Source organism: Sarcophilus harrisii, chromosome 4, assembly GCF_902635505.1.
Source record: "Sarcophilus harrisii chromosome 4, mSarHar1.11, whole genome shotgun sequence".
Classification (NCBI taxonomy): domain Eukaryota; kingdom Metazoa; phylum Chordata; class Mammalia; order Dasyuromorphia; family Dasyuridae; genus Sarcophilus; species Sarcophilus harrisii.
In genome coordinates, this window is record NC_045429.1 from 57,109,020 (window position 1) to 57,135,151 (window position 26,132).

At 36.5% G+C, this 26,132-nt stretch overlaps 2 protein-coding genes across 2 annotated transcripts in view; one reads left to right on the forward strand and one right to left on the reverse strand.

Annotated features, from left to right (window-relative positions):
- The first annotated feature begins 274 nt into the window (after positions 1–274).
- On the forward strand, positions 275–24,054 carry ATP1B1 (ATPase Na+/K+ transporting subunit beta 1). The gene is made up of 6 exons (XM_003767407.4): positions 275–398; positions 5,302–5,430; positions 16,519–16,674; positions 18,580–18,764; positions 20,505–20,585; positions 22,602–24,054. The coding sequence occupies exons 1-6, from the start codon at positions 302–304 to the stop codon at positions 22,866–22,868; spliced, it is 915 nt and encodes a 304-aa protein (XP_003767455.3). The 5' UTR covers positions 275–301; the 3' UTR covers positions 22,869–24,054.
- The window catches only part of NME7 (NME/NM23 family member 7), a 150,799-nt gene continuing 148,353 nt past the window's right edge, over positions 23,687–26,132 (reverse strand). The window contains exon 12 of the mRNA XM_012547661.3: positions 23,687–24,153. Coding sequence (XP_012403115.2) covers positions 24,121–24,153 — 33 coding nt within the window. The 3' untranslated portion in view covers positions 23,687–24,120. The remainder of the gene's footprint in view (positions 24,154–26,132) is intronic.

Here is a 26,132-nt window from a genome sequence, read left to right on the forward strand (position 1 = left end):
CCCTCTCTTTCTCTCTCCCTCCTCCCCTCTTTCTGCCTCGGCTTCTGCACTGCCGAGCACCTCCACCTCCTCGCTCGCAGTCTGAGCCGCATCGGCAGCGGCGCAGTCTGTCCGTCAGTCCGTCCGTCCGGGCTGCGGAGAGAGCCGAGAGGAGGAGGACGGAGCCAGGGGACCGGCGCTCGCCAGCACCCGGCGGCGGGACCTTCGGCTTCTGAGGTCCTCGAGGCGGCTGGAAAGGACTGCTTGCGGGGACGTCCGCCCCAGTCTCCCTGCGGAGGAAGCTAGCTGACAACCCGCCACCATGGCCCGCGGGAAAGCCAAGGAAGAGGGGAGCTGGAAGAAATTCATCTGGAACTCGGAGAAAAAGGAGTTTCTGGGCAGGACCGGAGGCAGTTGGTGTAAGTCTCCCCCACGACCCCCCAAGCCTCGGTCCCCCTCCTGCCCACATCGCGGACCTTGCGGCTTCCTGCCCGCCCGCCAGCCGGTTCGCTGCTAGCACTTGCGGACCCCGCAATGCATCTTGCGGGGGGAGGGGAGGGAAGGAGGGTGGAATGGGGCGAGCGTGAGGCGCTGATCCAGCTGCTAGGCTGCGTCGAGACCCGGCCATTCTGCCTGTCCCCGACTTGTCAAAAGGCAAGGAAAAGGGAGAGCGAGGTGGTGCGGGAGAGAAAGAGCTTGCGAGCCAAGGAGAGTTGGTGGCCATCATCATAACCGGCAAACGATGGTAGCAAGGCTACTCGGAATATATATAACCCAGACCCCCAGAGCACTGAATGATCCCTCCAGCTTCCCTTCCCCCACCCACTCTCCCCCCCAAAAAAGATGGTTTTGCACTGAGATTAGGCAGAGCATCAATAGGTAATGAAAGGCAATGAAGTGCCTGTTTTAAGGTATGAAGGGTATATTGTAACATCTTTCTTCCTTTAGCTTTGAAATGTGCTTCTAGAAAGAGGGAAGGAGGAGTAGAGGAGACAGTAGGGAGAGACTCTCCTGCAGTATTTCATCATAATGGTTTTAGAGGCTTCCCCCCCCCCCCTCAAAGACTTGCCATAGAATCTTTTACAGCCCAGGGGTTTCTCAGTGTCAGGACACTGATTTGAACCTTGACTCTGAAAGGGATTATGGAGAAAAATCTGTTGGTTTTTTCCCCTTAAAGATTAAATGGATGCGAACACAATTAGCATCTTGGGTAGATTTTGGCAAAAAGCTTGTTTAGGGAATAACCATAAGGACAGTAGAGAATCATATTTTTATTACAAATGAATATCAGTATCTCCTTAAATCTAGTCCAGATATAAATATATGGCTAGCCTGTTGCTTAAGTCTAATAGGCAGTTTTCTATGAAAAGAAGGCACCTTGCTTCTTTCTCTTTCCGCTATGGGAAAGGGTGACATGTTTTTTTTTTTTTTGAAAAAGGTCATTTTGAAGGGCATGTTGTAGTCAAATCTATAAGAGTCGTGACTGCGGCCCAGAAAGGAGGGAGGGAGAGAGGGAGGGAACTCCCCCCTCCTGCATCACTGCCCCCTCCTTTTCCAACATCATCAGCATCACTGCTACCATCAAACCCTTGATAGGAGCTGATGCCAAGCTTTTTAGTTGGGAGGATCTGTGGGATGAAGCAGCAGAATGAGTCAGGAAAACAAGGTATTTGGCTGACATTTTGAAATGGAAGAAAAGAGAAGAGGCCATTTAAAAAATGAATGCAGCCAGTAGTAGGTCTCCCTTGAGTTTAGGTTGAAAGCAAAGGGTTAATAATGCATCACACTCCAAGGTTAGTCAAGGTGAAACCTGGTTCCAAGGTGCACAAGGAAACATGGGTAACCCTGGATAAAGGAAAATGTAGGACTTTAAGACACTGGCTTTTTCTTTTCTTTTTGTTTTTGGGAGAGAACCAAAATGTACATTACCTGAATGAGAATAATAACCTGCTTCTTCTTTGCTCAATTTGGAAGGAAAAACCCAAATAAAGGGTCGAGAAAACTGAGGATAAGGTTGAAAAGAAGCAAGAAAGCCCATGGTGAACAGCTTCTTGAAAGGGCCATCACCTAGCAACTAGATGTAACTTGAGTGAGGCTGCAAAGGTACACAACAGATTAACCCAGCCCTTCTCCCCATTGCTTGCTTTCGTCTCCCCTTCTTGCTTTTCATTGCTTCCAGGAAAGACAGAAAGAGCATATATACCTACCCATTGAGGAATATCAAAACAGGCAGGATTCTTCTACTAAGCATATCTGTGAATTTTCAAGATAAAACTTTCTGGTGGTCCTTACTCTCTCCCTGAAATATTATTTTTCCTCATTCCATTTTTGTGATTCTGCTTAGGATAATATTTGATTTAGAATGTAATAGGGTTTTGAATGGCTAATTCTTTAAGCCAACCTAATGAGAAAACAACACTATATGCATGTGTATGTGTATAGGTCCATATATATCTATATAAATCTATGCTTTTAATATATCCTACAGGATGTACTTTGATAGAGATATAAACATATACCTACCTATTGATGTCACTGATGGGTGATATAGTCTTGTTTGTGTATCAATACCATGTTCTAGGAGGGTAAGGCTGGAAAAAAAAAATATATATATATATATATATACACACACACACACAACACACACACACACATATATAGATTGCATTTTTTTTTTCTTTTCCCTTTGGAGGGGGAGATAGAAGAAATGACAGTTTAACCCTCTTCCTTTTGATAGCGGAGGAAAAGATAGGCATTTGCTTTAAAGAGATGAAACTATCTTTTCAAGCTGTTAGTTAAACATGGATGCCCTTGGGAAGAGGACAAGATGCCCTTGGCTCATTTTTACCTGTGTTAGATTTTCCCCAAGATGAATAGAGAAGATTTTCATGTACTTGAATCATAGAAACCAAAAGGAAAGGACCCCTTAAATTATCATATGCTTTTCTTATTTCTATTATCATAGCAATAAACACAGGGTGTATGGTTGTTTTGTTTTTTTTTTTTTTCTTGTTTCTTTTTAAACTGAGGTCAGATGCTAGTTTATCATCACCAATGGCCTAAGGCCCATGAAGGGCACACTGCCCTCCTTCCCATAAGGTTCTGTTGATTATTTTTCCTGCTAGGAACCATGGCTGGTCTGATTTCTCCCACCGCACCCGAATTGAATCAGCCCCCCCTCCCCCCCACCCGGTACTGCACTGAAGACATTCCTTTGAAGGTATCAGGACTAGATTCTGGACTATAATCTAGTACCCTTATGGCAATCAGGAGAGTCTGCTGAATAATATGTCCTTAAAAGTCAAAAATTCCTTATTCCTCTGTGGGTATCCAGTCAACTTTATGTGAAAGGGCTGTTTGTTCTTGAGGTAAATTGCTTTACTTATAACGTGACTGGATGGAGTGTTCAGCCTGGAAGGATTATGTACCTTGTTGGCAGGTTATTACCTTTAGGTATCTGTATTCCATTCAATGAATAATATTGTGCCGTGAATATTAGGGAAAGGTAAGTAGGACTCACCTAAGAATCCTATGTTGAGGTGAGCTAAAAAGGGTAAGTAACATGGGGAGGGGAGAGAATTAAAAGCAAAGAGAGACATCTTATTAGAATTGGTTATATCAACTCTCCGTGTACCTCCTAGGAGCATTCCCTGGAAAAATTTTCCAAATCTCTCTTGACGTCATGTTACTACCATTTGCCTACTGCTGCCTGGATACAGAATACTGGGCTTAACCCTTAGAGTACTAGAGTGGAATTTGTTTTTCTCTTCTTCACTACCCCCTTTTCAATTCAGAAGCAATGTAAAATTTTTTTTCCGTGTTATATCTTGTCCACAGAAAGTTGGCTTAAAAAAAAAATACAGAGGCCAGTATTCACTCTTGCATTTTGAACGTATTTTTGTTCCCAGAGATTCAGCTGAAATTTTCATCCTCAGAAAGAACTAATGGAACATTCAACTAATGGAAGTCACATAGACACTCTGCCCTCACACTATTGCTGATTTCTTCTTTAATCTTGCATCTCTCTTGTTTTCTCACTTTTACTACTTCCCCATTAGCATGAAGTCTTTTGGCAAAGGCTTTCTTTGCCTTACTGCAGACTGCCTGGCGATGCCTAGTACAGCATGTTACTATGCAGTTAATCAGTGGAGATAATCCTTGTAAACCAGTAACTGATAGCCTCATTCCAGTCAATGTGCTTCAATTTTGCCTCTGCAGCTATTTTGACCGCCATACAATTTAACTTCTGGGGGGAAAGGAAGGTGAAAAATTCTGAAACCATTTCTTGTTCTTTTAAAAACAAGATGATTATTATTAACTGGACAATTAAACAAAATGTAATGGTTGCTTATTCCATGGGTGTCCCCCTCCTCTTGAGCACAAGGATATTACACCTAACGGGTAACACAGATTGGGGAAGAAGCTTAAATTGGGCTTCCTTGGATCTTTCTGTGTTATTGCTTTATAATTCCCTGGTAGCCTGTGAACTTGTTTTATGTATAGGTATATATGCATATATTCATATTCATAAATACATATATGACATAAATATATGATTATAATTACACATAAATACACATGTGTAAATATACACATATATACTATATCTGTGTGTTTAATAATAATAAGCTTTCTTTGTATTCCTATATATTTTATTTATTAAAAACATTATTCTGTTTCTTTGAGTCTATGATATGAGAAAAAGACTAAGAATTCCTGTCCTAGAAGCTGAGGCAGTATTTAATTTTAGGGAAGCATGGATTTTCAAATGTAGCATTTTAACATGAAGGAATATTAGATACATATGTAGTAAACAAGGAGACTTAGGAGACATAGGCTTGCAGGTTTAAAAGTGGAAGAGATTATTTAGACCAACCCCTCTCATGGGAAAACTCAAGTGTGTTCTAGGAGTTTTGTCATCACACTTGAAGGACCTTGCTGTGACATTGAAAAGTAGCTCCAGGTTTTTATTGTAGCCACTTTAGAGAAACATTTCTTATTTTAGGCATTAATGATTGAATTGTCAAAGAACGAAGATGAGTCGAATGCTGTCTGAATGTCTCCTATAAACCATGTGTCAACATGGTATTATAGTCACTCTGTTTCATCCTGTGGGAATGGTCCCACCCCCTTAACATGTTGCCCCCCAACCCTACATTAAAATGACTTTGTTCTTTTCTTTGCTACCTTGGCACAGGAGCCTCAGTGAAAGAGGGGGTAGAAGGGTAATAAGGAAGTCCATTCTTCAGCTGGTGATCAGACTTGCATTCTGAGACACGTGACTGCATCAAAGCATTTGTGTTTCTGTCTGTTCTTTTGCAGTTAAGATCCTCCTCTTCTACCTAATATTCTATGGATGCCTAGCTGGCATATTCATCGGGACCATCCAAGTAATGTTGCTCACCATCAGTGAATTCCAACCTAAATATCAGGATCGAGTAGCACCACCAGGTAAAACAAACATAAGCAAGCCCACTTTCCTAGTATAGTGGCGTTAAATAATTCTTTAAAATCCTATAATTTTTAATGATCTCTAGAAAGGGGAAAGAGAAATGCTTCATTCCTAGGTGATCAACTTACATAGTACTGTCTTAATTCCCCAGGACAGAGATATCTTTATCATTGTAATACACGGATAAAGGAAACTACCTCTTGACTACTTTCATCATAATTTAATAAATAATTTTAATATTTCACTTTCAAACTTGGAATTAAATTTTTGAGTCAAAAATAACAAGTAAACCACATGAAGATTCATTACCACAATGACTGGGAGCTAAGGTTTCTGACTTAATTTCCCCTTTTTTCTTTCTTTTTTGCTTTTTGACCTTGAACCTTTGATTTTAAACTCTCTCTCCAAACTTTAGTCTATTCAGGCTATTTATTGAATGTTGATATTCTCCATATCAGAGTATGCTGTGGTTTAATTAACTATTCTCCTTTGATACTTCAATATCCCGGTGGAAGGGATGAGTATCTTACAAAATGTTAAACAGTTACTCGATCTCTCTCTCGTTCTAACTTGCTTTTCTCCCCTTTCCCCCAGCTACCCACCTTTTTGATAATGTCATACTCACGGCATATATCCAGAATAGTTTTTAAATGCCTTGGGCTATAAACCAAACTATATTATAGACCTCATTCCCTTTGGTGTTGGAATAGAGGTGCTTGATTAGCATTCAAGCAGGAGAATTTCTTTTTAGCTAGCTCTTATTATAAGTCTTCATGGGCAGAACTCTGGAGAAAGGAGAAGAGTGTTGTAACTGCTCCTTTCCCACATTACAAATGACCTTGAAGCTGCCTTACAATGACACAGTAATGAATTGTCCCCTCTCTACTTTTTCTGGAACACGGTTCAGGCACTTTTAATAACAGTGGTAATTTAGGTGACAATCATGAGGGTGTCTACATGGCACTGAGTAGCTTAGATCAAATGCTGTGCTGCATGCTACATTTCCATCACACCTAGTCTGGCTCTTAAATGTGAAAAACATAGTGGAAAGAAATCTGGATTGCTAACCAGGAGATCTGTATTCAAGTGCCTGCTCAGCCACTCAACATGTGACCTCAAGCATGTTATTTAATATCTTTATGCCTCACAATTTGCCATTTGTCAAAAGACGAGGTTGATCTAGATCAAAATTCAGAGAAAAATCAGCAAAATCAGAGTTCTTGTCCTTGTGAAGATGCAGAGATAAAAAAATCTTACAGTCTCTTTGAGAAACCAATTTAATATTTTTTTTTGCAGTTGGCAAACATTGCCAGAGAAGATTATTTCCAGATGATTTGATTCCAATGATTTGTAAGATTAATTTTTTTAAAAAAGCCATTTGCCAATGGGCTAAACTTTGAATTAAAAGAGATTGAGACAGGGAAAGAAAATGGGATAAACACTGGTTTTATGCAATTGTGAGGAGCTTTCTGACACATCCAGAAAGAAGTGTGTGACAAAAAGAAGACGACCATTTTGATATTCTGCAGAGTAATATAAAACAGAGATGATTTACACAACATGAACTCCATGATCAAAAAATAAACCATACCTTTTGTGGCTTTTACTGCTAATAATTTCAGGTTGTGATAATGATGATGATGATGATGATGATTTGTGGTATTCATAATAGCATACTTCATTTGAATAACCCTTTTTATTTCCTTCTATACTATTATTCAATAAACCATTATTCAGTAACAAAACCATTTAACAATTCTTATATATGAAGTTGAACTTGATCAGGAATTTTTGCCCGATAGTGCCACTATTTAATTCTTTGCTACAGATTGAGCCAAATTTTACCACAAAACCAAAATCTTTTTTTAATTACCTTTATTGTGTAGGAAAAAATGACTCTTAGATATATTAACTCTTTTGAATTTCTTTTAAAGTATAAATTTACTTTAATATGCCTTTTGGCAGAAATCTAATTTAAAAGTGAGACATCACAGGTGTTTGGGGACTTAAATAAGGTTTAGTATTTCTGTGGATAAATGACCTTGGCCATAACTTACACACCAAGCTTTCTGTCTCTCTTCCAAATTAGTTCCCCCGGCCCTATTCCAAAAGACAAGTTCATAGCACCTAAATTTAGTGTCCCAGAAGCAGATGGATTGACCTGACAAAGTCTCACTTCTCTAAAGGAATGATAATGGCTCATCATGGAAATATGCATTCCTGTCCTTTGAGCTGACTCAGAGGAAAAGGGCTTCCCAGAAACCCTGGGGTTTCTCTACTCTGTCCACCAGCTTCTTGAGTTCTTTTAGCTCCTCCTTTTTTTCCCTTCCATTCTTTGCACTATTATAATATAATGTCAGGGTTCTAAGTGCCACAATAAACATTTGGAAATGCTGAAAGAGTTCTGCTAGGAAAAACCAAGCTGATCATAAGTTTTTACTATCAAGAAACACTTCTGTTGGATCAACCCAGAAGAGGTCATCATTAAGTGATGTGATGTATTCCTCACTAGACACTGCCTTCTTCTGGCAGCTTTGAAATCAAACCAAAAAATATTAGAGCTGAAAAAGACCAGAGAGATGAATAGCTCCCCTACTTCTATAGGTCAGAAAGGTGAGCCCAAAACAAAGTGAAATAACTTTCTGGGAACTGGAACTTAACTATAGATTGAAATGCTACTCTACCGTTCAAGCCCCCTCATAGTTTTGGTTTCCCAAATCCCCTTAAATGTGGTATTAATTGTAAGGAGAGAGAGAAAGCTAATCATTCTTATTTGCAGTTACAGTGTTATAAGAGGAGAGGCATTATAATGTATAGGCAAGAAACCCAGATGCTAAGAAGTTTTTTATTCAGATTTTAGTTCTAAGGCCAGTTGCTAGCTGGCTGTCTTGCCCTGAGCCTTGGATAAAATACCTGCCAAATCTTACTTTACAAGATTGTTGTGACGATCAAATGCAGTTATTTAGAAGAAATAGCAGGTTGAAAATTCTTAGGTGATATGGAGATTTTAGATATCCTGAAATAAAAATGAGTTGGGAGATTAATAACAGTTCAGCCTTAGCTTTATTTGACATTATATTACTGCATTTATACCTTGGAACATGTTATAATTTAATTTCTTTTATTTAAGTGAAATTCTAATTAAATAGCAACAATTATTTGGTGCCTTTCTGACTTCTATGGGTCAGTGAATCTATAAAGTTTGCCCAGCTCAAATGTCACTGCTATACACCTCAGGAAATGCATTGGATAGTGAAATAAAATTGGGAAGGGAACCAAAATGACTTGAAATAATCTTAAATTTTTAGGAGTAAAATTGCAGTACAGAACTCTGACATAATAAACTCAATGGGCTGAACAGTTATTAACTGCCTACTACTCACAAGGTTCTGTGTCATGTGCTAGAAATACAAAAATGAAAGAAAAAACCTAACAATTTTGTCCTTGCAGAGCTTATTCTTTATTGGGTAGGGGATGTGAGAGGGAGAGAATTTAGCTTAGCACAACAAATATAATTCAAGCTTTAGTGTGATGGGGCACAAAAGGGGGCTTCCCTAAAAATACTCTGAAAATCTGGAAAGGGAGACAGTTATCACTTTTGGTAATGGGAAAATTCAGCAAATAGAAAAGAGTATCCACAAAGAGTCTTAAAGAGCATATGGTAACATAGTTGAAGAAAGAGAAAGACTTTAAAATGTGGAATACCATATATATAAAATCTTTCCTTTCTGCTTTACTGTGGAGCATTTAGCAGAGTTAACTTCCTTAGGTTTTTTGTTTTTGGGGTATTGCTGAGACAATAGGGGTTAGGTGACTTATTCAGGGTCACACGGCTAGGAAATATTAAGTGTCTGAGACCAGATTTGAACTCAGGTCCCCCTGACTTCAGGTCTGGTTCTCTATCCATTTGCTGCCCCTTCCTTAGGTTTTAAAAGAGGTAAAAGACCAAACTGAAATGTCAAGTATTCTTAGCTCCTAGTATAAGATTCCCCAAAGCAGGCTGCATCCAGGTTAAACCATTCTACCTTTGTCTTTCTTCCCTCTCGCACTATTTTCTATATTCCTGTAAATATCCTTTATAGAGGATTACTGGAGGTGCAGTCATGTAGCCAGATTGTTTTTATAAAAATGAATCCAATTTTTAAGAGGGTTAAGTCCTTTTAAAGTTTCAGACCTTTTAATTGTTCTGACACTCTTCCTTTCTGTTTTTTAGATTCTCTCACAGATTTCCAAGCATTTGTAACTTAAATGTTCTCAATCATGTTGCTGGCTGTTTTTGATTTCACTTTTGAAATTACTAAATTTAATTACAAAGAAAGTTACCTTGCATTGACTCATTTTATTAGAAAATTGAATTTGAAAGACAGTGATATCAGATGAGCTAGAGTTAGGTTGGGGAGGAAGAGCAGTCCCTGTGTCTTTAAATGGTTCTCTGTTCACTCCTCTATTTCTAAAGTAGTATGGTGGAAAAGCCTGGTTTTCTCACAGATACTGATTGACTCCCCAAGGTCACGTAATCACATTGGAATGAAAGGACTGGTCACTATGTCAGATGGTAGGAACAGGGGAGATTACAAGCTTACAAGCTTCCTGGTAAGCAGGTAACAAATGAGCACATTCTCCTTTTCCTTGCACAGAGGTATTGGGGGCTGGGGGGCGAAATCTATGTCTATATCTATGTGTGTATCTATCAAATACAGAGTGCCTAATACAACACAATTTAATAGGGTCAAAATTCTATTCTGTTCTGTGCTGTAACCAGAATAAGGAAAGAGGAGGACTTTGGGGTGCCTGGAAATTAGTTGATTGTAATGTTACCAGAATTCTGAATTTATTTAAATTTTTCCCTTTTGATGTGAAATATTTCTTCTCTTAAAGTGTATTAATTTGATGAAGTTTTCACAATAGAACTTCTCTACACAGGGCTTAGTAAATATTCATATCACAGTGTGGTTTAAATGCAAATCTAAGAATTCTTATCATTAACATTTTGAATTGCCAAACCACAAAGGAGAAAGAAGACTCTCATTTTTTGCTTCTATTTTCCTTGAAGTAGGTTTCAAAAGAGAAGTTAAAAATGACCAACATTCTTAAGATTTTTTATTCCTTTTTGGTCTTAAAAATCATATTGAGCTATTTGTCTTCACCAGTTAGAATCTTTTGATTTGGAATTTGGCAGTTTGATTATCTCTAGTCACAGCATCTGAACTGCCTTTTCCCTTTTTACCCTGAATCTTGGAGAGGTCTGAACATCGTCCCATCAACACATTTTGTGGCTGAGGAAAAGGAGCAAGTGCTTCTATCACCAACTCTTTTAGGAAGTTCTCTGAGTGATGATCTTGGGGTAGGAAAGCCTGAGTTCTTAACCTGCTTAAACCACTATCCTCTAGAATTAAGAGCAGAAAAGGCAACCTTAGATTCTGAAGATAGAAGTAAATTCCTGGCCACTTTCTCAGAAATCCAAGGCAGCTAATGAAGTATATAAAATGTTTTGGGACCCACAGACAATTTGCTTTCCAAGACCATATTATATGAGTCAGAAAATCAAAGTGATTGTCACAAAATCTCCTGGAAGGAAAAACGTCCAGTAACAAATGATCAGCATAATGGGAGAAGGAACTTGACCCATAGCATGAGGTGATCTCTGAAGAAGAATTTCCTCCCACTTAGGATAGTCAAACCCCAGAAAACACTCCAGAGAATGACTATGGATAGGAGTTTTAATTTCTTCAGATACTTTTGTAAAACCCATGGCAGGCACTTTGATTGCTTTATGTTGCATATGTTTCCTACTTGAACTGGCATAACAAACCCAACTCTGAAATTTCAGTAAGATTTCATGCCAAATGACTGAAATTCTAAAAACTTGTTGAAAATTAATACATCTGAAAGCAAAGATCTAACAGGAAATGATTACAGTGGTTAGCAAAGACGTTGTACAGATATAGCATATATGTGATCAGATAATGATTGCAATGCTGCTCATGCTGTTTTGACTTTATCAGACCTTCTATACCATTTTTATTTATATTCGTATACTTCTAGAAAGCTCTGGAAACTGATATCCACTAGAATGTTTGGTGACATGTTAAGTGCACAGGTAGCTGTGTTCTACAATGAAATTGTGTCATTTGTTGTAAAAAAGACAATACAGAACAATATGCATGATACCCACACAATAATCCCCACAATTGCAAGCTTGCTACTGTATAAGGAAGGCTAACTAGAAACAAAAGATATTTTCTTGACCTAAGAAACCTCTTCCTCCCCCCTCCTTTTTTTTCTTTATAGCCTAGCCCTAACAAACCAAAACATGGATGACAATGTGATGCATTTTTTCTTCTTTTTGACCTTTCGTTCTTTGTTCCCTCTTATTTCTTCTCGTATAACTTTCTTTCTTCTTATTACATGCTCTCCCTCTCCAGAGGGAATTGATAATTTTTACCAACCAAGCTTACAGGTATTTTATTTATTGAGTGTTTAATGCATCTTGCACAATTGATTTGTTTATTGGAAGCTCAGTATTATGTTTATAGTTCTAAAGATCTCAAATCCTTTTTCAGTCAGTTGATAAACATTTATTAAGTAAAAATAATAGTGAACTGATTCTCAAAATCATTCCCCAAGGTACATTTTCCCCAAGGAGACAACAGTATTAGTATTTCCAAAACAAATAATAGATAACTTTATGGGGGAAAGAAGGCTAAGGAGATCAGGAAAGGCATAATACAGGAGATGGCTGCTTCTTGAACTAAGTCTTGGAAGAAATCAAGGGATTCAAAGCAGCAGGGTTGAAGACTTGAGTAATCTCTCACTCTTCAATTTGAAGCAAAACTGTTAAATTAGTTGATTTGGATATAGCCTACTATGATCAATTTGAATTCAGTTTCAAAGGGATTTCAAGAGAGAAAAGGTTTAGCCACTTCCTGGAATATAACTTGAAGCCAATAAACCTCTGATTGGATATTCTATCTTTGGTTGCTGGGAGGGATCCTTGGAAACAAAGCTCATCCTTATCCAAGGTTACAAGTAACAACTTTAAGGAGTGAGCCTTAGAGAGGGAGACAAACCAGAAGTATCCATTTGAGTTTGAAAAGAACTACTAACGAAAATTATAACACTGTACAAACCTCCCTTCCCCAAAGGAAGTTAACAATTGTGTTACTCTCAGAAAATGTTGCAGTACCATAATGTGTAACAAAAATGGCTGAATTGAAACTCCTTCTCTCCTTTCTTTTGGTTTGATGATTAAAAAGTGAACAATTGAAAATGATCAGAAGTTTTGATTCTGGGAGGGAGTTAGAGAAGAAAAATGGGTAAGGGCTACTTTTCCTCTTTACATGCAAAATTTGTCTTGTAAATAAAAACAATCTTGATTTTATGTGTATCTCCATGGAAGGCCAATTAAGGAATCCAAATGTATTTCATGAATACTAAAAGAACTTTATGTGAGTATCATGCATATTAATCACTTCTCTCAAAGCACATGTGCCATTTTCCAACTCTGAAATGCCCATAACACAAACATGTAGCTTATCTAATCACGGACATTTGATACTTTTGAGAAATTACTTTTAAAACATGGAATTTTCTTCATTGTTCAGAATGATTGTATAAAACACTCATCTCTAAGCTAAAATATCCTACTTAAGTGCTGACTAGGTAAGGGAGAACAGATGGGCGTTAAGTCAACTTCACTGACTGTTTGTTGGAAGGGAGAATTCTTCAGCTTTCCTCAGGAGGGAAAAAAAGATGGCTAAATGAGATAGGAGGGAATAGAAATAAAAGAGGAGACTGTTCAGAAACACGAGGCAAGGAAATAAGAAGAAAAAAACAGATACCAAATGGGTTCTCGGCAGGTCTTGGTCATTTGGCAGATCATTAAGTAGATTGCTTTAATTCTCTTCCCTCCCCCCCCCCACTTCCTCTTGCATATTATAATAGAAATCAGAACTAGTGCTTATGGGACCTCAGGGATATATTGAAATAGTTTCCGTTACTGGAAACAGAAGCTTTTTGTGTTAGAAGTTTATGGTACAAACTTAATATTCAAAGTAGTCTTGTTCATAGAGTATCACTTTTGATTCAGCCATGGGATCATAAAACTACAACTGGGAGGGACCTTGGAGATCCCAGTACAACCACTGTGGCAAACATTGGACCCATTTTGTGGAATTCTTCTGCAGGACCATAATGCCTTGTGGTCTTGCCCCCATACATTTTCATGAGTAAGATCTCTCTTTTCATCAAAGAAAATTTGATTAGTAAATTTTATTTACTAGAATACCAGAAAATTTATTAGTGATACTTCTTGGTATGTTGAGCTGATATGACAATTAATTACTTTTATATCCAGTTACTATGCTCTGTAACGTCTGCAATACTTATCACTCCACACTTGAAAGATGTCAGTTGCTTAGCTACCATAGTAGATAAAAGACCAGAACTTGGCATGAGTGCTCAAGAGCAATGAATTCTGATTTGGGTCACCTCACAGAATCGACTATTTAGGAACTAATGAGCTAATTTAGTTCCTTATTTTGTGTGTTAAGTTCTTGAAACATAATGTGGAACATTTCTAAAACTTTTCTAGGTAAGTAAATGTTCTGTTTTCCCTTGTTTTCAAATGACTATATGGGAAAAGTCACAAATGAGGCTGCAACAGGCATATAACTACTAATGTGCTGTGGGAAGAGGTTGGATCATGTGTGATTGGGACTCACGTGCTTATTCCTTATTGCATTATCCTCTTTTTATCCTGGTTAGAAGAAGACTATTTTAACTTAACTTTTCTAGGTTACCTAATTTTGTCTTTTCTCTGTGAATATAGAATTAGTATCCTTAAAAAGAAATAATCAGAAGGCAGAAAGACTATTTCCCAACCAGTGTGACTTCATCATAAATGTTTAAATACAACTCCCCTCAAGGCTTTTTAACACTGGCTCCTCTTTACTTGATGATGAAACCTTTTAGACATCTAAATGATTATTTATAGATTTTACCATGTTTGGTATTTGCCGATACTGCTGAAATACTGGAAGAACACTACTTTGAATTGACTTCCTGTGTGATAATTTTGTTCTCATTGCTGCTCATTTGGACTGTATTTCTCTAGTTTTACTGATATTTACTCTAATAAATGAAATAGCTTCTTTGCTACTTTCCATAGCTTCCTAAATTCCAGACTAGACCAATCCCACCACTCTGGATATGTTTGTATCTAATACTTAGCACACAATCTTTCTTCAGCTCCTTACCACTAAGTTTCAGGGGAAAAGCATACTATCCTTCTTGAAGAGATGCAAACTTTCTGATATGTTCTTCTGGAATTTTGTTAACTATTTTTTACCTAGACCATTTTGTTTTCTGTTCCTTTTGCTCTCTAGTATCTACAGTTATTTAAGTCACTGGTTATCTTCTTTCTGAGGCCAAAAGACTTTTGTTCATTTTGAGCCTCTTTGACATCTCTGAAGTTTGGTTGGAAATGATCATACCTGTTAAATATATATGTGGGTGCATACTCTCAGATATCTTTCTCTTTTAAAGGCATACTTGTCAAAATCCAAGATAAGACTATATTCTAGGATGAATTCTTATACCACCTATACAGAGATGACTCTCAGGGCTATATATATATATATATACCTTTACATTTTTCTCTTTTAGACCAGTCTTATGTAGACTATTCCATTCCAATCTAAATATCCTATTAATAAATTGAATTCTAAATGAAGAGTTGTTGTTCATTGACTCACTATAATGTGCTTAGTTTCCCCATTCCAGGGGAATATATCTCAAAGATATTAAGTCAACATCATCATCGTCGTCTATTCCTATGTCCATTTTTATATATCTTTTTGCATGACGTAAGTTCATTGTTACTGGATTCCCTATGACCAACACAGTCCTCTGACCCATTCCAACATTACTGCCAGTTGTTGTCTTTGGCAACCTACAACAATCTTCAAAATATCTCACGTCTTTGAATTCAATCTACACCTCAATTCATTCATTCTATCCTATTTTCCAGTAACAATTTATTTATCTTAGTCCCCCTTTTTTCTCTGAGTCTTTTTCCAAAGGGAAACATAATATAATCCCATTTCCTTCCCTCTAGTCTATTCCTTCCATTATACTAATTGTTCTTAATTTTTAATTCCTTTTTAAAGTCATAACCTCATCTTTTTCCATATCCAACACTCATATAGCAAAATGGATTTATAACTATGCCATTACAAAGTTCTTGAGACAATATGCCTGGGGGTCGAATTCTATGCTTAATGGGGCCTAATAAATTAAGGATAAATGTCATTTTTGTTCTGAAACAATTCATGCTCTACATATTTATCTCTTTAGATTTGTTATCTTGGTTAATGGGCTTTGGTGTAAATATGTGATTGTATAGAACCTAAAATGAGATTGTTTTGAATTTGATGAAGTAGTGATTCACAAACATCTATTGAACATTTACTGTGTTCTTGGAACTATCTCACATGGTGCATATGGGACAAGTATTACAAGAGTTCATGAAAACAATATATAAAAGTAGACATAGGAATAGATGATAATGATGATGATGATGATTAAAATCTTTGGGATAATATATCCTCAGTTTGGGAAAGCTAAGCACGTCACAGTAAGTCAATGAACAAAAACTCCTCATTTAAAGTTTAATTTATTAATTTACATGGAGCATACAATGCTATAACATAATTTTTTCCCTCAAGAGGTTTACAGTCTTACTAAGGACTTCTCTTTCTCCCTTCATCCATCCCCAGCTACCTCCCTCTCTGCCCTTTGTCTCTCTGTCCCCTATACACATACACATGCATGCACACAGCTAATAATTCAAGGCTAGCTATGCTAAGCTTGAAGAATAAGGTCACATAGTATCATAAGCATTCAAGGTAGGAAGAAGCACATTTTGGGCTACTTTGTTAGATCTCATAGAAAGGGTGGGACTATCTACACAAAGTAAAATATTCTGCTACAGAAGGTATGTTTTTGAATTAAGTTCATAATTGCCTCTCTACTCAGAGCTTTTGTTTTATGTATTTTTTTCTTCTAATCTTCTTTCACCTGTCTAGGATTGACACAGGTCCCTCAGATCCAAAAGACTGAAATTTCCTTTCGTCCAAGTGATCCCCCGAGCTTTAGTGCATATGTGGTGAGCCTCAATCGATTCCTTGAGAAATATACGGAAGGAGCCCAGAAGGATGATCTAGAATTTGAGGACTGTGGTGGTAAGTAACTTTAACTATTTTGAAGTTGGTTTGTGATTTATTTTCACCCTTCTGTTTTTTGGTTTAATAATTGAGATAGAGATTCTTATGACTACTGAGATTAAACTATTTGATCTAATTTTAGAAAAGATGTTGAACTATTTTGAATATACATTTTTCAACCTCCTATTTCTCAGATCCATCCAAAAAACTCACTATTAAAGATCTACCTGATATCAGTTCTCCTAATTCTCTCTCTATATGTAGTATGATCACATAATAGGAAAGAATTTTTTTACTTTACACCTATAAGTGAGTTGTCAATCAAATCTGTTAAATTATAAAAGCTGAAAGACTTTCAAAAGTCTAAAGTCATTTCTTACTGGATAAAATGAAAATGGTGTGGTATAGTGAAATGACTAATTGACTAGGAGTTGTGGTTCCAGCTTATCCAATCAATGATGCTGTGATCTTGGACAAATTACTCAATGACTATCTCCCTTCTTTCAAATTGAAGGCCTTAGCTTAAATGACCTTTAAGATTCCTTAGAGTTCCTAACGGTCTATGATAATATAGTTTGGCATTTATGCAAATAGTGAGAACTTGTGTTTGGCAAGAATCTGCTTTATTTGTGGATTATATTTGCCTTAATTTGCAGAATCATTTTTCATTGAGCTTCAAATTCTTTGTTCACTTATCTATTCAGTAGCTTTGTATCCTTGCTAGGCACTAACTATAACCTAAAAATAGCAAATTGTCATTTCTTAAAAGAGTATTGATTGCAAAGCTGTAGTAGCTCCCCTAAAAAGTAGTGGCACAGAGAGTATTTGGTGAAAAGGTACAATCAAATGATTCTCTCTTATATACTCTCTATAATGCCAGTGAAGGGGATTCTATTCCTATTTACCGACATGTTCTTATTCTGAGATTAAGTTCACCCATCTAATTTCAATCCTAGTTAGTTACCATGATCCTCTTTTTATAAGATATGCAATTATTGGCCTGGGCAAACCATGCATCTTATATATAATTATTGGTCTGGGCAAATCACACATTTCATGTTTAGCTTTAAATACATACATACATATATAGATAGATAGATAGATATAGATATATATAGATAATTGGATAGTCCATTATTTCCATTAATAGGAAAACAAGATATCTCATTCTCTGTCTTAGGCAGATAACATCAAGGCGATAGCTTGAAATATATGCTCTATCACAACTTGGCAAAATTCTTTTGTTACATATGAAGGGGAAGTTTTTGGTGAGCTGATGTAGACACTATTTAAATAGTGTCCAAAGAACAGTTCCACCATTGTCTGACTAAGGCAAAGCATTTCTGGAATATTAAACTCAGTTTGGTTGTCCGTGTTGTGGAAAGCACATCAATAAGATGGAGAGAGTCCAGAAAGAGGCTATGAGGTGACTCAAAACCAGGATGCTCCATTAAGGGAATTAGAGATATTTAATCTGGAAAAAATGAAGATATATCCAGGATGTGGTTAATCTCTTCAGATCTTTGATGGATCATTATATAGAAAAGGGATCCGGTTTGTTTTGATTGGCCCCAGAAATCAGAACTAGGAGCAATGAGTGGAAGTTATGGTGAAATAAATTTCTGGCTCATTTTGAGGAAGCACCCCAAAATTATTAGAGCTCTCTAAAAGGTGGATTTTCTTGCAGGGCAACAAATTATTCAGCTGCTTTTAAATTAAAGCTTGATGATCACTTTTTAGGCAATTTAGAGAAGAGATTCACGATTCAGCTATAAATTGATGGCATGCTAGGTTTAAGATATGATCCTCTTGTATCTGAAATATTCTCATCATAGAAGAATTGACCATAGTGAAGGTGTTTTTCTCTCCCTTCTGTTGCTATTGGCTGAAAGTACTTGTTCTGTGTTTATATTTGTATTTTAGATGTGCCAAGTGATTACAAAGAGCGAGGAGATTATAATAATGAACAAGGCAAGAAGAGAGTCTGCAGGTTTCGTCGGGAATGGCTGGGCAATTGCTCTGGAATACTGGATGAAACCTTTGGCTATTCAAGTGGCAAACCTTGCATCATCATAAAACTCAATCGAGTTCTGGGCTTCAAACCTAAGGCAAGTAATTCTCTAAAGGCTGAAAAAATTTGAAGATACTAAGAGTAGCCTTTTTATGTAGATAATCTATTTAATAGGAAGGACAAAAACCAGATGGCTGTGAAGAACTATTTGTGCTGCCAAAAGAACAGTCCCACCTGAAGCTTCCATCTCTCTATATGATTAAGAGCATCCTTATATATTTGTAATCCCTAAGGAAGAGCCCTTATTGATGTCAGTCAATTTTCTAGTGGTGAAATAATTGTAAACTAAGTCCTGTACTCCTGCTTTTTCCTAAATGGAATTTTGTTCAATGTTGGCAAATATCATGATATGGTAGAATCAGCATTTGATTGACAATTGGGAGACAAGTTATATCACTAAGATTTACTTCATTCTGGAGATCTTGTTCTGATGTTCTGCCTTCTCCTGATTACCACTATCTAATTTTTATAAAATGTATGATATGTGAATAATTTAAAGGAAAAGAGCTGTACACATATTGAAGTTGGATGTATTGAGCACTTCTCCAATCCCAATACTCTTAATGGAGGCAGAACTGATGTTGGCTAGATCCTTTTTATTTCTCTCCAAAGGATATTCTGCTTAGATTGTAATACAATAGAAGGGGAGGACAATAATTATCAGAATATCCTTAACAAATGTAAATTCAATTAATGAAATGAATAGTGAATAAAGGCAGAGATGGTAATGAAAGTTAAACAGGAGGAGGAATGAGAATGGGACAATGAACTCCACTTGTTCTTCAGAATCTACAATCCTATATCACTTCTTGAACATTAAGAATTTTAATAAATTATGCTAATACTATTTAGTAATGGATGGATGGATGATATATCTGACATTTAAATACTCTAGTGAAAGTTAACACTTGATTCCATGATCTAGAATTCTCTCTCTCTGTCTCTCTCTCTCTCTGCTTCTGTCTCTCTATGTATAAGTAAATGTAGATATAGATATTAATATATAGCTAGATCAATGTGCTCAAATTTTCTTTTACAACAAAAGGCATTAATAATGTAATCTTCTTGTGCTGATGCCCTACTCATAAGGAAGAAGTTTTGCCTCATGGGTTCCGACATCACCTGGATTTTGCTATATCTTTTGGCAAAAAATGAGTCTGAAGAGACATAGTAAATTGCTGGATTTGGAGTCAGAGATTCTGAACATAGCCCCAGCTTTACCCTCCACCTTGGAGTCCCCTAGAACTCAGTTGTGTTGTTCTGTTTTTTAAATCTGTAAAAATGACCAGAAGCTCTTAAAGTCCTTTATGGCTCTGAGTTTTCCAAACTATAAACCTAGGCTTGATCCCTATTTTGCCTATTATTTTATGTGACTTCTGGGCAAGCCACCTGATCTAATATGACATCAGTTCCTAAGGTGTAAAATGAAGGGCATAACTCCTAGGGTCATGCTGAACTCTAATTTATGATCCAACGATCACATTCTAGGTTTGAAAGTAACATAAAATAAAGGGTCTAGGTTTCCTACAGCATTTTTAAATGTTGTGGAAATATTTGTTATTTCATATTAAAAGCAAATCAGCACCATTTCATTATTTATATTTAGAAGGAAAAACAAAACCATTTTCCTCTTATCATCTCAATATGCCAATCATATCTGCTGCCATCTTAGCTGATGATACACCCTGACAGGATTCTCTTGTTAGGTACTAAAATGTGTGTATTCAGCATGTTTATAAATCTACTGTCTTACTGATTACATGGATTTTACTTTTAGCCTCCCAAAAATGATTCCCTGGAGAAGGATTTGATGATGCGGTATAATCCATATGTTCTTCCTGTTCATTGTACTGGCAAGGTAAGAAGGGGAGAATTATTGAGAAACACAGTTATTCATGATAATTTATAAGAATATTATACTAAAAGTTTCATCTGGTACTTCTATCAGTACAAGATTGATTTCTTCTACATCTGTTTTTAGTTGAATTGTATTTATGATGTGCAGAGCTTTGCAAAAGTAGCCAGAAAAATCACTGCCTTTCTATAGGTCTATGCCCTCAAAGAAAGATCCTTTGGAAAATTAAATGAGATCAACAATCAGGAAGGAATTTGAACCAGATAACTTTCCCAACTCATTTTCTATATTTTAGGTGTCAGAGTTTATTCTTTAAAACATCAGTGTTTTGTTTTTAAAGAAATCCCAAATGTCCAAACTAGAATGAGATTTTGGAACCTAAACAGATAGACATGTTGGTTTATTTTAATTGTTAGGTAGTATGAGAATTGTCAGAGCCAAACATTCATTTCCATCCCGGTTACCTTAGGTTTAGTAGCACTCATTAAAATAAAAAACCAGGGTCATGTAGTAGAGTGGAATGACAACACAAGCTTACTCTGGCTATTCTCCATCATCTTTGACTTGATTTAGCCTTATACTTACAACTTTTCTCAGAGGGTTAGGTTATAAAGCCATTAGAACTCCTAGAGAGGCCCTTTTTGAATTTTCCTTTGTATATCATCCTCCCTTTGAGATCACATTTTGCTGTATTTAATCCCAGCTACAGATCATTGCAATTACAAGAAACAAGGATTGAATGATGGAGCATGCTCCAAATTCTTGAATGCTCTTGATTTCCCAATTTGTATCCAGCAAGATCCACCAATGGGACAATTGTTTAGTGCCAGCTATGTATGAGTACTATGTAAAGTACTGGAGGAGATGCTGGGTAGATATGTCTTATCTTACTGCCATCAAAGAGCAGAGTCATTCTGTTGATGTTTCATTTATTTAAATCTCAATATGATGAACTTTAAGTTCTTTCTGGTTTCCAAAAGCAGAACCCTAAAATAAATCTTAATGGTTCCCCAAACTGCCTTCAGATATTCTGTATCATTAAACTGAACCATGACATAAAGAAGCTGCTGCTTAATTGGTGATGTTTTGGGACAAAAAGCACAGCTATCTGCAGCATGAGATTCCCTCTGCCTTGACTGGTGATGACTGTCGAATAAGAGGCAAAACAGCTGATAATATTCATTTTACTGCCTTCAGAGACTACCAAAAAGGATAACTATTAGTACCACTTTGGGCATATTTGATCACATTGATCAACCTTTCTGACACTTGGGGGTGGGGTAATTCACTGAAGTTAAGAATTACTGGTTCATATATTTTGCACAGCAGTGGCTAAGACCTGGAGGCAGATAACTCCTTGTGTCAATATGTTATCTTCCAGTGTTAACTCCCACCAAAGCTTAAACTGCCTGTAGGAAGTTAAGCAGAAGCATTCTGACTTTAACACTTTAATGAATTATCACCTGAGATTTCACATATCTCTGGAGCAGCAAAGTGCAAGCCCAAATTATTGGCAGAGGAAGAAAAACACAGCTTTAGTTCTTGCATATCCATAAATGGAATATGGATTATGGGAAGACGCAAGAGCACAGATGAATTATGGAAAGGTTCCAAGTACATGGAGCACAAAGAGCATTCTAGAGTATGGTATTTTCCTTCTCAATATTCATCACACACTCATATACTATCTATACTTTGGAGAACAACCATCATTAAAAAAATATATATTAAAACTAAATCAGAAGGAAATGAACCCAGAAACTTGAGTGGGATTTGAAAATGTGCAGGGTTTGGGTTTGTCTTTTGTCACAGATGAGTTATGTGGACTTGGGCAAGTGGTAAATCTGCCTCAGGCTCAGTTTCTCCATTTGCGAAAAAAGATTATCAGCAAGTCGTTGTTAAAATGAACTGAGATTTTCAGAAGGATATAAAAAGGAAGTATCTATCCGTGGCAATGGTGCTGGTGGCAGGAATTCTTTATCATGTCAATGACTAAAATCTTTCCTGTCTTATTTTTAGAGAGAAGATGATAAGGATAAAGTGGGAATCGTGGAATACTTTGGCTTGGGAGGATATTCTGGTTTTCCTCTGCAATATTACCCATACTATGGTAAACTCCTACAGCCCAAGTACCTCCAGCCCCTCCTGGCGGTACAGTTCACCAACCTTACCACTGACACAGAAGTCCGCATTGAGTGTAAGGCGTATGGTGAAAACATTGGCTACAGTGAAAAAGACCGTTTTCAGGGACGCTTTGATGTAAAATTTGAAATAAAGAGCAGCTGATCACAAGCACAATCTTCCCCCTTAGCCATTTAAAAAAGTTTAAAAAAAATTATAAAAAACAAAAACCTACTAGTCTTGAACAAACTGTCATACGTATGGGACCTACACTTAATCTATATGCTTTACACTAGCTTTCTGCATTTACTAGGTTAGAATGTAAATTTAAAGTGTAGCAATAGCAACAAAATATTTATTCTACTGTAAATGACAAAAATAAAAAACAAAACAAAAAATTGAGCCTTGGGACGTGCCCATTTTTACTGTAAATTATGATTCCATAACTGACTTGTAGTAAGCAGTGTTTCTGGCCCCTAAGTATTGCTGCCTTGTGTATTTTATTTAGTGTACAGTACTATAGGTGCATACTCTGGTCATTTTTCAAGCCATGTTTTATTGTATCTGTTTTCTACTTTATGTGAGCAAGGTTTGCTGTCCAAGGTGTAAATACTCAATGGGGATAAAACTGGCATGGTACTTATTTTTGCTTTGCTCTTTTAGAGATAAAGGCCCATCTATGAACATATTTAACAACACTCCGTAGAGCCTTTTCCTGTGATGTTAGCTTTATTTAATTTAATTTTTTTTTCCAGGGGGGAGGGAGGGAGGACTATCCAGGGAGGGGGGAGGGGAAACTGCCCTTGAATTTTAAGTGAAGCTAAAGAAAAAAAAAAAAAGGTGATGGGTTGTATTGTGCTTTGTATTGAATGCTGTCTCTACATTTCTTCCCTTGTCCTCCAGTATGTTTTCAAGTTGTGTATGAGACCTGGGTTCAACTATCACTTTGGCTGGTGATAGGGCTAATTATTTTGCTTTGTATATTTTCTTTCTATCTTTTTTTTTCCTTTTCTTTCTCTGGAGGCATCACATGCTGGTGCTGTGTCTTTATGAATGTTTTAACCATTTTCATGGTGGAAGAATTTTATATTTATGCAGTTGTACAATTTTATTTTTTTCTGCAAGAAAAAGTGTAATGTATGAAATAAACCAAAGTCACTTGTTTGAAAATAAATCTTTATTTTGAACTTTATAAAAAGCAATGCAGTACCCCATAGACTGGTGTTAAATGTTGTCTAAAGTGCAAAATCTATGTTCTAACATATGTAATAATTGCCAGGAGTACAGTGCTCTTGTTGATCTTGTATTCAGTCAGGTTAAAACAATGGACAATAAATGAATGAACACGTAACTTAATTTGTGTGCTTTGCTCTTGTCTCCAGGGTTCCATTTTGTTACCGATCCATTTTTAATATTGCTAATTTTCCAAGATCTTGAAAAAATATTGCACCTGAAAGACAAACACAAGTTTTTAGTGGTTTTTAAATAAGCACAATATTCTTGGTATAAGTTTGTTTTTAAAAATTGGGATCAAGTTGAGGTTCGGTAAGTTAGTATAATTCATTCTACCTTTAGGTTCACAGTTCAGTTCAAGTTTCTGCTTTGCCTTTGGAAAAATTATTACCTTTATTTTAAAATGAGGCAAAATCAGCTGAAAGTCATTTTTCAGGTGCACTAGACTCATACAATTGAGCTGGAATTTCAGTCTCCTGTGTCCAACTTGGGCAACGCCTAAACTAAAAACATGGCATCACATTTCTGAAAACAGAAACCTCCTTGTATAGAACCTTCACAATCACCAAGTCTTAATGGATCCTTACTGCATCTGTGACAGTCCTGAGGGAAAGGGGTTTGTTAAGACAACACCTACCGACAGTCCCCAAATAATTTTCATATTTTTCGTGAAGATACTACCATGTAGATTTTAATCAAGAGAGGCATATGGTTGATGCGGCACTTTTTTGTCATAGTAACTAAAATAATGTAATTTTCACCTTAAAGGACCAGCTTATGTTGAGCTCTGATCAGATATCACTTGAGATTTCATGTATCTCCAGAGCAGCTAAATGTAAGCACAAATTAGTAACAGAAGAAGAAAAACATTGCTTCATGGAAATAGGCCTTAAAGGAATTATAACAAAGTGAAATAATGGAAAATAGTGACCATTTAATGGCAAAGTGATCTCAATATTTCAGAAAATAAAGCAAATCTGAGTCAAAAGGTCAAGAAAAAATAAGTTAATATCTTGAATATAAAAGATTAGGACTTTAAAAAGTAATCATAAGTATATACAATTATAACTAAAATGTTAATTATAATGAAGAAGAAAATAATTTTCTATAATTAGCACATACTGCTAATTACAAGTGAATCTTTGCTGAACTTACAAAATATCTTGAATGAATGAAGCCTGGATATGCAGCCTGAATCAGAACAATACACAGAATGTACTTGGCGTGAAATTTAGACTGAGACAAGAAAATGAGCACGGGGTGTTGGGATAGCATCTTGGGAATCAAATGTGGCTTCTGTCTTCTGCAGAATGCTGGGCAAGTTCCGTTACCCATGCATCCTTCTGACAACTCTCTCAAACCCATCTGCTATCACAAACATGTTAAGACCTACGGTGGTGGAGGGAGTTGACTAGGCTGAACAAACTCCATCCCTTCCCCCCTACCACTGCAATGCCTATTTACGGCATGGAGGGGACCCTAAAGTTCACAGAGTCTCTGCCAAAAGAAGGCAAAGTATGACAGACTTTGGCAAGCTAGATATTAAGACTATGTGGTTGTTACCTGGGAAACAGCTTCAGTAAATTTAGGCTTATTACAGGAAGTCTGGTCATCAGAAAAAATGTATATATATATAATACACACACACACACACATATGTATATATATATATTTAAGTTAATTGTGGTAAAAGTACAAAGTGCCTACTAAATAATGAAAGGATTGAGCTCTACATTAGTTAAGCAAATGGGAGATGACATAAATCTCAAATGGCCATAGAAAATGAGAATATTTAGTTTGGTGAGCAATTGTTATGTAAATATTGGTATAGAAGCTATTTCTGATGAAAAATAATATATTTTACATCAAATCCAAGAATTACCCCTTTCACCTATCCCATTGCACATATGGATATGGATATATAGGTACTTTTGTACAAGTATATATATATATATATACACACACACATCTGCATATCTACATATATGGGCTTTTTTAAAAAATGAATTATGGTAGAATATGTATACATATGTCTATGTAAGGAAGAGGATTCCACTGCTTATCTCAATATAATTACAAAAGATATCACTGAATGTAATCACAAAGTGATTGTAAGGTAGGTAGCAAAACATGATTAGGTTTTAATGTAATCCTATGAGGTGTGAAACTGAGTCAAAATGGAATTGTGTGATTGGC

Excerpts from the sequence above, each read along its gene's own strand:
- ATP1B1 (XM_003767407.4), top strand. The coding sequence starts at position 302 with ATGGCCCGCGGGAAAGCCAAGGAAGAGGGGAGCTGGAAGAAATTCATC. Across the intron at positions 5,431-16,518 it reads GGATCGAGTAGCACCACCAG|GATTGACACAGGTCCCTCAG; the intron begins GTAAAACAAACA and ends TCACCTGTCTAG. Across the intron at positions 18,765-20,504 it reads TTCTGGGCTTCAAACCTAAG|CCTCCCAAAAATGATTCCCT; the intron begins GCAAGTAATTCT and ends TTTTACTTTTAG.